General features: G+C 56.3%; 1 protein-coding gene across 1 annotated transcript; it reads left to right on the top strand.

Annotated features, from left to right (window-relative positions):
* The first annotated feature begins 9,733 nt into the window (after nt 1-9,733).
* MSMP (microseminoprotein, prostate associated) lies at nt 9,734-10,910 on the top strand. The gene is made up of 3 exons (XM_072860671.1): nt 9,734-9,845; nt 10,193-10,301; nt 10,778-10,910. The coding sequence occupies exons 1-3, from the start codon at nt 9,734-9,736 to the stop codon at nt 10,908-10,910; spliced, it is 354 nt and encodes a 117-aa protein (XP_072716772.1).
* Nucleotides 10,911-12,241: the final 1,331 nt, after the last annotated feature.

The raw sequence follows: 12,241 nt of genomic DNA, 5'->3' as shown, positions 1-12,241 counted from the left end.
GGATCGACTCCTGGATTCGTCATACTAGAGTAAAGAAGGCACCAGACCAGGACAAGTGGACCTCTATGCCAACTGGAGAACTGAAATTCCGACTAACCAGGGACTGTCAATGAATTGTATCAAGGTTTTTCTTTTAGAAAACTACTATTGAAATTACTCCTAGGACACTCTCGGAAAGTGTTATTAATTTAGCATAGTTATAATGAAAATTGTATCTATCATCTCTGACGTTGATTAACCTAGCATTTACTTTTTGTAACAGAAATCTAGTCTTAAAACTTGTCCAATCCTTTGGAAGAATCCATAATGTCAGCAGTATAACAGCCTGTTCACCATTACCTAAATCTGCAGCCGATCCCCTTGAGTGGGGAATTTTAACTTTAGATTTAAACCGAAACTTTCCTCAGTCCCCAAATTACCTCCTTTCAGAGTCGAATGTGGTTGTACAATCTAACAGGACAAGTAGAACTATTAGCGAATGCAACCAGAGCAGGATTACAAGATTTAAAACACTCAATTACAGGAAACTTCAAAGATGACGTTGCAGAATAGGCTAACCTTAGATTTAATGTTATTACATGAACACGGGGTATGTGGGTACCTAAAACTGAAAAACAAAGGTTGTTGCATCCATATTCCCAATATAACTGAACATTTAGATCAACACATAGACGAAATAAAACAAGTGGCAAAACTAAGTAGAGATATTCAGGCCTCTAAACAAAGTATTACAAAGTTTTGGATTCTCCCTAACTGGATGGTTGGCAAGTTTACTTCAAATGATAATGGTAATTGTACTCATCGTGATAATCATCTGTATTGTTGTTAGTTGTGCCTTAAAATGTGTTAGATGACTAATTGTACAAGTTACTAATGAGAACTAATAATGAGACATATGAGGACTATGAAGAAAAGTCTTAGTCTCAAAGGGGGGAATTGTAGTCTAACAGGAGCTGGTGGAAGGGCAGGGCTTACATAAAGCTGATAAGGGGGATTCAGGCTGGAAAGAGGAATGTCTAAACAAGAATTACTGTCCTTGGGAGAGAAGCACATCCTGGAGAAATATGTAAGCTAATTAAGATGTTTTGGGAACCATCTGAAACAACTAGTACAAGTGTGATAAGAAGCACCCTCATGCAAACTATCCTCATTATAATACTAAAAGTCACACCCCTTGAGCTGGAGACCCCGGCCCAAGCAGAGACCCCTCACCTCTGAGCATGTGCAGAATATTAAAGTAGCACTGTAGCTCTAAGTTGAAATAAGAGAAATGTAGACCAATAGAAAACTGCTTTGTGTAATTACTTATGCATATGCATAACTGGACTGTATAAATACTGTACCTGTATGACCGAACTTTGTGCTAGCTTTGTGGAGCTACCACCTAGCACCCATCTCTGCACAGACACGAAATAAAAGACCTCTGCCCTGTGTGTACATTGGTGTCTTGCACACCGGGTAAACGACCGTACACTTGTGGGATAACACTGCTGGGGACCACAGCCTCTGCAAAATAGCCCCTGCTGCCGGGGGGGTCATGTGGTGCTGATGGTGCCCGGTCCTGTGCCCCCCACGTACCCCCACGCCGGGCAGCCCAGCCCCGGGGCTTGTGTCCTCAGCCACGGTGGCATTTCTGAGCCTTGGGCTGGGCTCACTTGGCGGCACGGGCCAGAGTGCACTGTGGGGCAAAGGGGCTGGCAGCAGCCTGGGTGGGAAAAACCTTCTCCGACCTGTTCTCTCCCTGCCTGCAGTGGGCAGGAAGCAGGCAGCCAGTCACTTGTCTAGGAGGTGGTGGTGCTGTCGCAGTGTAACCAGATGTAACCAAAGTGATTAGTTTGTTCTTTTGTAACTAAGCAACATAGAGATAGGAGCGGGGTAGGCAATGCTTTAATATTGTGTTTGTACACCTATGGCTATGGATATGCTACTATGCCCAAAGACAATTGGACAAGGAGTACTACGGTCATGCTGCTATGCTCCCCGTACAGCCCCAGCCCATCTTGACAATGAGTCAAGGAGTAGTTGGTTTGTGTTAGAATAGGAATAAGGGTGCCAATCATTGTTAGGGACCATGCACCATGAAGAAGGGAAGCAAGTTACATAAGCAAGGTGATGTTGCACATGTCCAGAAGAAGGGGTCAACTAAAGGACACACCTGTATGGCCACCAAGGACCACCAGAGACCCCCACGGAAGCCCCTCGGAGCTCAAGGACGCATGTGTAATGACCATGCAAATAGGATAAGTAGTTCTGGGAAATATAATGAATATGCATGATCATTCTGGGAAATTTGATGCATATGTATGGAACTGGACAATATAAGTTTTGTCTGATGTAACCTGTGGTATTCACGCTAGGTGGAACGATCCCCCGTGCATCCGGCACTGTAATAAAGAATGCCTGCTTCTTAATACTACATTGGTGTTAAGGAGTTTGATTCCTGATTTCGGTGACAGCAGGACCTGCCGCAGGCAGAGTGCAGCCAGCAGAGGCAACGACCCTGGCAAATTAAAAAAACAGAGATGTGGGGGAAAAAAGCAGATGTGGGTGGAGGGAGCGTTGGGGCAGTCCGGGGTGACTCGCTGCAGGCAGGATAGGGTGCATGGGGTGTCCCGTGCGCGGGGGCCGTGGATGCCGGAGCACCCACGTGTTTGCGTGTGCATGCCAGCAGAGGGGGCCCGGTCACCGCCGCTTGTCCACCGTGCACCCCTCCAACCGGGGATACCAGCTACAACCTACACGGCTGCGCCCACTGCCGCTCGGACACCCAGGCATCCGGAGGGCACGTGGGGCGGCTGCCCCGGCTCTGCGTCCCTTGTGGGACCAGGGTATCCCCCGACAAGTGCACATGGAGGGGGAGAGGAGCCGAGGTGGGGATGGGTTTTCCCAGGGCTTGGTGCGTGGCCAGCGCTGTGCCCCGGGCAGGCAGCCAGGCATATGCTTGCTGTCCCCCAGCCTGCTCCCTGGGGCACGTGGGGCTGGGGCTCGCCATGCCTTAGGGTTTCTGTAACTCCATCTCGCCTTCCCTGTCCCCTGGTCTCACGCTGAGTTTTAGTCTTTCTGCACTTGGCATCCCACGTCTTGGAGCTGACAAGTTTTCTTTCCACGAGGCTGTGCCCATCACCCTGGTCCTGGTGGTCTGTGGTGGTCCATGGTGGTCTTTGGTGGTCCATGGCAGTCTCTGGTGGTCTCTGGTGGTCTCTGGTGGTCTGTGGTGGTCCACGGAGGTCCATGATGGTCTATGGTGGACTGTGGTGGTCCATGGTGGTCCATGGTGGTCTGTGGCAGTCCATGGTGGTCTGTGGTGGTCCATGGTAGTCTGTGGTGGTCCCCGCACTGCACCAGAGCATGGTGGGCACCAAGGGCACAGCTGTGCCCCCCTGTCCCAGGGAGCTCATGCCCATGAGGTTCCCGTCTTGTTTTCTGTGTTCCATCAGGCGAACCCAAGCCCCAGGTCCCCAAAGCTGACGACTGTTTAAGTTTTTCCACCTCCTGGAGCACAGCAACGCAAGCTAGTGGGCTGCAGGGCCCTGCCAAGCACCTTCACCTCTGCACCGAGAGTGGGGCCAGAAACCCGTCAGCCCCGGGAGGTGGCTGTAAAGAGCGTGGCAGGCATCACAAGTGGGTGCCTGTGGCACGGCTGGCTCCTCTGGGGCCAGGTGGAGGAGCCATGCGGGCACCACTGTGCCGGGGCACATACAGGACTGGGGCATGGGGAGGTCTAGCATGGATGGTCAGCAGAGCCATCCTGCTGGAGGCTGGGGGCTGTAAATAGAGTTGCAAAGCGGGGGGCACGGGAAGAGGGCAGGGATGGAGAAGGCACCACTGCGGGTCCTCATCTCCATCCAGGCAGGAGCCAGGGCCCCACTGGGCTCTCCATCCCCAGTGCTGGAGGAGCCCAGCATCTCCAAAGGCCACCCCATCCCAAACAGGAGAAGAACATCTCTGGAAGGTCAGGGTGGCTTTGGCCAGGCGGGCGTGAGAAGGGCACAGGCATGCAGGGTGATCTTTGTACATATGGGCTTCCTGTGCTCCTGTTGTCAGGGCATCCCGAAGGGCTCCTTGTTTGGGTTTGGGGTTTGCATGCCAACAGCAGAAAAAATGGAGCAGAGGCAAATGTTTTAAAGGGAAAAATGGGGGTAATGCAGCAGCTGTCATCTCCCTGGTTCAGGGCAGGGGCTGTCCCAGTGTGTCTGTGGGGAGAGCCCCCAGCACCCGCACCCCTCTGTGCCCCAGACCCACGGCAGGGCCCTACGAGTGTCCTTGCAGGGCACCGGGACAAGACGTGTTACCCACGCCCCCCCCCTCAGGTGGGTGCTGCCTGTGACGAGCTGGGGGCATGCTCTGTATTGCTTTCCCCTCCATCTGCTCCGGGACCCCCAGGCTGAATACGAGGGGTCCTGGCCCCATGCCCAGATGGTCTCTTCCACCGTGAAGCCACCAGCCATCCATGGCTCTTCCTGTAGGGTGTCCCCAAAGCAGGGCAGCACCCCAAGGTGCTCCTGTGGGTCCCAGCCAACAGCCTGTGATGTACTGGGGCAATGCAGGGTGCAGGGGGAGTAATGACTGGAGCAGGGGATCTTTCTTTCTGATCCTGGAGAGAGGCTGGCGAAGATCTGCGGGATTCATCCAGGAGCCAGAAATCCCTGGTGTCCCCTGGGGCTCTCTTTGTCCCTGCACCCCGCTGGCACATAGTGCCCAGGACAGGTCTGGGAGTCCCCAGGGGCTCCCCAGCACGTCCCAGAGCAGTTACACACCGGGGTCGGCACCAGTGGCACAGCACTGTTGTGGCAAAGTCCCCTCCATTGGGGAGCTGCCCCAGATGGCTTCTCCATCGCGGTGTGCCTGGACCCCGGACGTCCCCGGTGGGTCCCCAGGCCTGACAGGCACATGGCACTTTTTTGGCTGGCGTGGCTCCTGCATGGCCCAGGAATGATCTCCCAGGGCTATTTCTGACTCACAGGACAGGAAACATTTAGGGGTTTAAGCCAAGCTGAATAATGTGCTCATTTCCTTGTGCCGACTACAAAGCACCTGCTCCAGGGGATTAATGGAGTGCCAGCCTCTCACACTCACTGAGCGGCTGCACACCCAGATGTTTTTATTTTCCCAGGATGGCCAGCAAGTGCCAAGGCCTGTTTTCCTAAACACCCCATGCCCTCCTGGCACATTTCCCTTGAGGGGAGCCTGGGCAGAGCCACGGGCAGCAGCACACCTAGGGTGCTGGGGTACCTGGGGTGCTGGGGTGCCAGCACTCTGCCAGTGCTGAGGGCAGTGGGGATGTGTGGCTAACCCACTGGTGCCAAAACCTGGCCTGGCATGGAGCAGCCACAGCTGGGATAAACGGCCCAGGAGAGTGCCAAAGGATGATGGAGAGGGATGGAGCATGGGGGCGAGCAAGGGAGGATGAGACCGTGTGAGGGAGGGCAAGGGAGGGCAAGAGGGCAAGGGAGCCTGAGGGAACTGTGGCGTGGGGCTGCCCAGACTGCGGAACCCTGCCTGCCACCAGCAGTGGGGAGGAGGCACCCAGCCTGGGGTGGGCAGAGCCCATCTCATGGCTGGGGACCCACAGACACCATCCAACCCAGGCTTGTAGAGCCCCTGCAAAACATTGTGTCCAATCCATGGGGTGGAAATGGCTCTCCCCTGCGAGGAGGGTTGGGGTGTGGGTGCTGAGCCCAGTGACACCCATGGGAGACACAGGGCATGCCAGCACACCTCCCAGCCCACGCTCCTCCGGTGGCACCGAGCTCCATCCAGCGGGCAGCCAGCCTGCAGAATAAGGTGACATCAAGGTTTTCATCATGTCCCCTCTGCTTTGTCCCCTTTTTAGACCAATAGCCTCATTGCTTAGTTCTGGTGGGGTCGGCTCTGATCCCACCCATACTTCCAACCTCCGGGAGCTATCCCATCTGGCTTACCAGCTGCGGGACGCAGGATGGTGTGAGCCGGCTGTCACTCCCTGGGTAGCGCTTTGTCCCATCCTGTCCCCCTTCCCAGCTCTTGGTTGCCCAGCTCTCTCTGACTCTCCTGCTCAGCTCTCCCCAGGGTCCAGTCATTCTGGTGAGCGGTCAGCATTCAGGTGAGTGGACATGGCTCAGAGCTGGCATCTGCCTGCATGCTGCCTACACCCTGCCCGCACCCTGCCCCAGTGCCCTGGGGGCTCTGGGGCTGAAGCATCTTCAAGGCACTGGGCGAGGAGTGTGCCCACATGCCACAGCCTCCCTGAGGCCCAAGGCAGCACCAGGGCAGTCGGCCCAGCGATACGTTGGGGTTGGGGTTTTTTTTGCTGTTTAGAGAGCAAATAAAGCCCTTGTGGGGAGCAGGAGCCAAGCTCCCCAGTGCCTAAAACAGCAATTGCAGCACTTCCTCGGATTTATGGTGTTTGCTTTCACAATGCCAGCTGGGATCCTGTTTGCTTCCTGCTCTGCAGCTGCAGTCCCAGATGAAGGCTCAGGAGATTCAGGTTTTATAACACTCCTGGATCCTGCCAATGGCAACTTGTCCAGCATCATTTATTACCCCCCCACCTCCTGCGGGGCTGGGGTGGGCCATTGTCATCCTGTCCCAGCACCCACTGCCACTGGCTCGGGTTCTCAGGCTTCACTCGCCCATCCCTCTGCTTGCCCCTGCTGGTTTGCAGGGTCCCATCCTCTGGCACCGGGGGCTTGAACAGCAGCTCTGCAGAGGGAGCGCCAAGCCAAGAGAGGAGCCCAGTGACGCTGTGCCCTCAGTGGGATGCAGCACCCAGCTCTTCCCAGGCACAGCTACCTTCCCGGGGCCAGGCCAGGCAGGAGCAGGTAGCTCTTGCTGGGGGGATGCTGAGACTTGGATGTGACCTTCTGCGGGGTCCTGGGATGCTCACGGCTGGTGACTGCTCCTCACTGGCATGCCTGGACATGCAGTCACTCCCTGCTGTTGGCCTCCACCTGATAAATCAGTGACTGAACTTACAGCGAGGCACTTCTTCCAGCCCCTACATCCCTTCTGCAGCTCTTCCCTGGGTCTCAGTTGTCCCCCCGAGATCTGAGCACCGAAACTGGCTGCCCCCTTTCACTCCCTGGGGCAAAACCTCCTCCGGGATGCACCAGCTAGCGCAGCCAGAGAGGGTGTCGGCTCCTCCAGCCATGGCATCCCTTGGGTACCCGAGCTGAAGCTCTTGAGCATTGAGTCCATCTCCAGCTGCTGCTTTCCAAGCTACAAGCCCCTGCCAAAATGCTCTGGACTCCTGATGGAGCTGTGTGCTGGGGCCAGGCGGGCACCCAGGGAAGCAAAAGGCAGGGAAGGAGAGTGGCTGGGAGGGGAAAGAGTGGGAGTGACAGGCTGCAGGGGACCACCAGCCCCATCCCTTGATGCACAGCCACGGCATGGAGGGTGCTTCGCCGCCTGGGTCCCTCTGCAACGCGTCGAGGGGCGTCCTGACCCCCTTTCCTCCTCCTCTGCATTTACCCAGCAGACTGCTTTGATGAAATACCCAAAGGCCGCGAGCAGGCTGGTAACCTTAACCTTCTCTTTGGGAAACCAGAACGGCCAAGCTACAGAAATCCCAGGAATGTCTCCCCACATCCCCGGCAGAGCAGGGGCAGTGCCCCTCCATGTGGCTGAGATGCTCTTGCCCCAGATTTTTGGCGCCCTTCTGGAAGCCTGGCCAAATTATGCAGGCCTCCAAATGAAACCCACTGCTTTTGTTTAACATTTGCTCTACTTGGTGATGAAACGATGATGGATTATTTCATCGCGGTTGCTAGTGTGCCAGACTTCTTTTTCCAAACACACAATAGGAATATTAATTTACTGCTCCAATGACAAAAGCTTTTATCCTCCTTATATAGTAACAACTCTGCACCAAAGAGCGAGTTTCGTTTGTCACTGATACACTTCACCATCCTGGCTCACGGCTCCGCAGTCAGCAGGTTATTCACAGGTGCCCCAAGTTTCTCTGATTTATTATCAGCCTTTTCCAACTGATCTCACCCTCATTGCCATCCAGCCCAGAGGGCACAGCAGCATCCAGGGCACTACGAGAGGGCTGGGGTAACTCTCCGAGGGGGAGAGGGGATGCAAAGCCAGGGCTGCTCCCTCAGAGGCGAGACTACAAGATGCAGGATGGGGATGCAACGGGATGGCGAGGGGGCCTGGAGCACCAGCGCAAAGGGAATATGCCTTCAAATCCGAAGGTGGTGAATACAAAGCAGATAAAAGGAAGTGTGGGGGTTTTTTTTCCACTCCATGCTTAATTAGGCTGCCACAGGAAAATGCTCAGGCCAAAATTTAGCAGGATTCAAGGAGGGATTGGGCATTTATGGGGATAACAAAAATATCCAGCTATAATAGCAGATGCCAACACAAATTCTGGAAGGAATATTAAGCCTCACATGTCAGGGTGTAAACCTATCCCAAACTCCCAGAAAGTAGGGAGCTTAATGCAGGGGCAGATGACCCACATATGCTACCGCTGCCACCTCCCTGCCGGCACGGCCCCGCACTGGCCAAGCTGCCGGCTGGACCGTCCCAGGAGCCCTGCTGTTTCCTGCTGCCAGCAGTGCCTCTGAAGAGGGCTGCAAATTTCTTCTGGCAATTCAGCCCTTCACTTGTAGCTCCCTGATCTCCTCCACCTCACCCATCCCCTCACTTTGCCCACTGATAACAGACTTATCACTTCAACCTAGAGGCAGCTGCTCTGGGCAAGGGTCTGTGTGGATCACGGGCATGTCCTCAGGTAGCGTGGCATCTTCCCATGGCTTCTTGCTTCCAGCCAAGACCCTCATTTGCCTCTCAGGTCACTTGTTGCCCAAATTTACCTTTGCCTCCTGTATTTCATCCCTTCTGTTCCCTGTTTCTGCTGGGGCTGGTCTCCAGCCTCTGAAAGGGGCTGCTCAGCTCTGACGTCTCAGGGGTGCTGCACATACACAGGCATAGCCCTGCTCTCACACTCACATGGGCACTGCTGAGCTGAGCCCTGGGGACATGGGTGCCTCGTGCAGAACCTTCCTTATCTGCTCTGCATCGGTGGCAATCACCATACTGCCTACTCTTGGCCGAAAAAACCTGCCATCGCCCCCAGCCCATGCATGGCCACAAGCCTGGCACAGCTGCAGCCCAGGCTGGGGTGAAACTGCCCCCCCGTGGTACCCAGGAGCTGGGTGCAGGCATCTCTGCGCCTGCTGAGGATGGTGCCCTTGTGTCCCACACTGGTTGTTAATGGGATGCCTGTGCCGCTCTGGTCCCTGCGAGATAGGATGCTCCCAAGAGCTTGGTTGCTGTGAGGGATCAGAGATGGCTCAGAGCAACCAGAGGGGAGCCCGGAGCTCTTCTCCTGGTCAGGGGCCAGGGGCTCCCGCGCTTGCCACTTGCACACCCGCCACCCTGCCAAGGGCAACCCCGCTGGAGTCCCTTGAATCTCCCCTCACTGTGGCACCTTGCACCCACAGGGGCTTCCAACTGGAGACGTTTCTGGAGGGCATGAATCAGCTTTTCACAGCTTGTTAAAAATCTTGATCTTACCTCTTGTTTTCATGCCTTTCAAATCAGGAAATGAGTTTTACAACTTTTCCAGTGGGGCACAGCTGGTAGCCAGGGTCATAAAGCTGAACTTTATAAATATCTCTTGTTGGGATCAGGGGAAGAGCATTAAAAAGGCACAGAGACAGAGAGAGAGAAAAAAGGGAAAGGAGCAACAGAGAAGCAAGGCAACCTCGGCAGGACAGCGAAGCAGCCCAGCTCAATGCTGGCCATGGCCACACAAGTGCAGAAGATGGGGCGTGCTTGGGGCAGGCTTTGCCTGCTGCTCTCCCTCCTCCTCCAGCTGCTGGGCTCCCAGGCCAAATGCTACTTCCAGGCTAAAGGTAAGAGGGGAGGTGAGCCAGGAAGATGCCAATGGGAAGAGGCCTCAGCTTTCCCCAGGCTGCGTGCCTGCAAAGCATGGAAGGGACTGCGCTAAGCTCAGGAGCATGATCGTGGGCCAGCGATGAGTGGAAGGACCAGTCTATAAATCACAGAACAGCTCCCCAGGGCTCTGGCTGAGAAACAGCTCGCTGGGCCACGAAGAGCTCCTGGCAGGAGCCTGGCTTGGGCCGAGCGCGCAGGACTAGCAGCAAAGGGAGGAGGGCTGCCCATCTTTCCTCTGCTGCCTCCTTCCAGGGCTGCAGAGATGCAGGCCTGCAGGTGCTCATCACCGCCATTTCCTTTGCAGCTCTCTGCAAGTATGAGGGGAAGCAGTTCTCCCTTGGGGAGTCATGGCTGAGCACCAACTGCCTGCTCTGCGCCTGCCTGCACCCCATTGGTGTGGGCTGCTGTGAGACGTGAGTGAGGGGCCGAGGAGCGCTGGGGGTGGGCTACTGTGAGACGTGAGTGAGGGGCCAAGGAGCGCTGGGGGTGGGCTACTGCCAGCAATGCTGCCCTGCTACAGCACCTCTGCGCCCGCAGCGGGGAGGAGGTCACGTGGGTCTGGCAGCCACACATGCAGTGGAGCAAATGTCAGAGCCCTGAGGGACTGTGGAGTGTCAGGCCCTGGGGGACAAGAGGCAGAGGTGGGCAGGAGCCCACCAGGGCGCTGAGGGTGGTGGGGTGAGTCAGGGAGCCAGGGACAGCAGGCAGCAGGGGTGTCTCAGCACAGCGAGATGCCCAGACATGCCAGGAGCTGTGGCCCAGCCTGCCCAAGCTGGCCTGGGAGACACCCTGGCCGGCTGGACTGGCAACAGAGGAAGCCACCTGGCCCTGCCAGCAGCCCCCTGGCACAAACCAGGGGGAGCTGATGGCACCATGCCCTCTCCCGCAGGACCCAGCACCCCATCGACTTCCCCAACTGGTGCGAGGCCCACTACAACTCACAGACCTGCCAGATCTCGGTGGTGCAGAAGGCTGACCCCAGCCTGCCCTGCGTGAAGAGCATGGAGCACGAGCGGGGCTAGGCCAGCACCCCCGAGCCGCTGAGCAACAAGGTGCTGGGCACGGGGCTGAGCAGATAAAGGCTCGTCGGCACCCTGTGCCCCCCAGCATCAGCCTCCCTCCTTCAGAGCACACCTCCCACATGCTCCAGACCTGCCCCATCCCGTAGAGGCATCACTGCAGCCACCTTTGAGGAAAACCACTATCCACACACTATGGTACTGAGTTAACATTTACACCCTAGCGCTGCCACAGTAGGGCTTTGCTTCCACCTTCAGCTTCCTGAACTGAACCAGGGCCTCCTCCCTGCACACCATGGGAATGTGGATCCTACAGGATCTCCTCCCAGGTGGGCAGGAAAGCTCCAGCTACTAAAGAAAGGGCTACGGGACCAAATTAGCCTGTGTCATGGCGGTCTTGTACTCCTGCATCCTGACACAAGCTAAGCAGCTCCCTCCTCCCTCTGAGATCCCCATCCCCCTGCACAGCAGCTGCTAGGAGCTTGCTGGGGAGCACCGCGGCCCTTCGTGCAGGACCTGCACACCCCGGCCAGCCCCTTCTCTGCCCTGGAGCACAAGGGGCACAACCCACCCCCAGAACCACTAATGCCCCTGTTCCCACAGCTCCTGGGGCCAAAGGGGGTCCCTGGCACTGCAGGCCAGCCCTAGGCAACACTGCAACAGAGCCAGCCCAGGGCAGGCAGCAGAGCACCAGGTGAGTGGGGGGAACCACTAGAAGGTGTCCCCAGGAAGAGCTCAGCCTCCCCCATGCTGGCTGCCCCATCCCAGCTGCAGGGAAGCAGGGTGGGGAGCCAGGTGCCCTGCTAGGGTTCAGGGAGCTGAAGCAATGTCTGGTGCCAGCTGGTGCCATGCCTGTGTTGTGCAGAACCTTGTGTAGATGTTTGTTCTTGCAATAAAGTTATTAAACAAATAGGAAGTCTCCAGCCTGTGACTGTCATGCAGGGCAGGCTCTGTCCAGCATGGGGAACAGTGTAGGAATAAGGCTCTTTGGAAGGCCAAGTTTTGCATGTTCAGATGTTTATTAGATTTCCATGCAAAGAGGAAAACTCTTTGAAAGGTTTGGTAGAAACAGGGAGCTGGCTGTTGAGCAGGGAGATCTCCATCCCAGCTCCTGAATGCACAGCATGCATTCACTCCAGCTCCCCAAGGATCCCAAGACCAGCAGGATGCCTTTGCGCCCAGGAGCACAGGCAGAGAACAGCCCAGGTGCTCAGTGCTTCTCAGTTTTGGATCATCGCTATTGTGCTGCCACAGCACACAGCCGCATCCAGGACACCAGCATGTGCCAGCAGCGCAGGGATGGCCTGCCAGGACCTGCCTCCTCCGAAGGTAAC

This window comes from Ciconia boyciana, chromosome 4, assembly GCF_034638445.1.
Source record: "Ciconia boyciana chromosome 4, ASM3463844v1, whole genome shotgun sequence".
Lineage (NCBI taxonomy): Eukaryota > Metazoa > Chordata > Aves > Ciconiiformes > Ciconiidae > Ciconia > Ciconia boyciana.
Note: the sequence above shows the minus strand (reverse complement) of the source record. Positions and strands in the feature narration are given on the sequence as shown.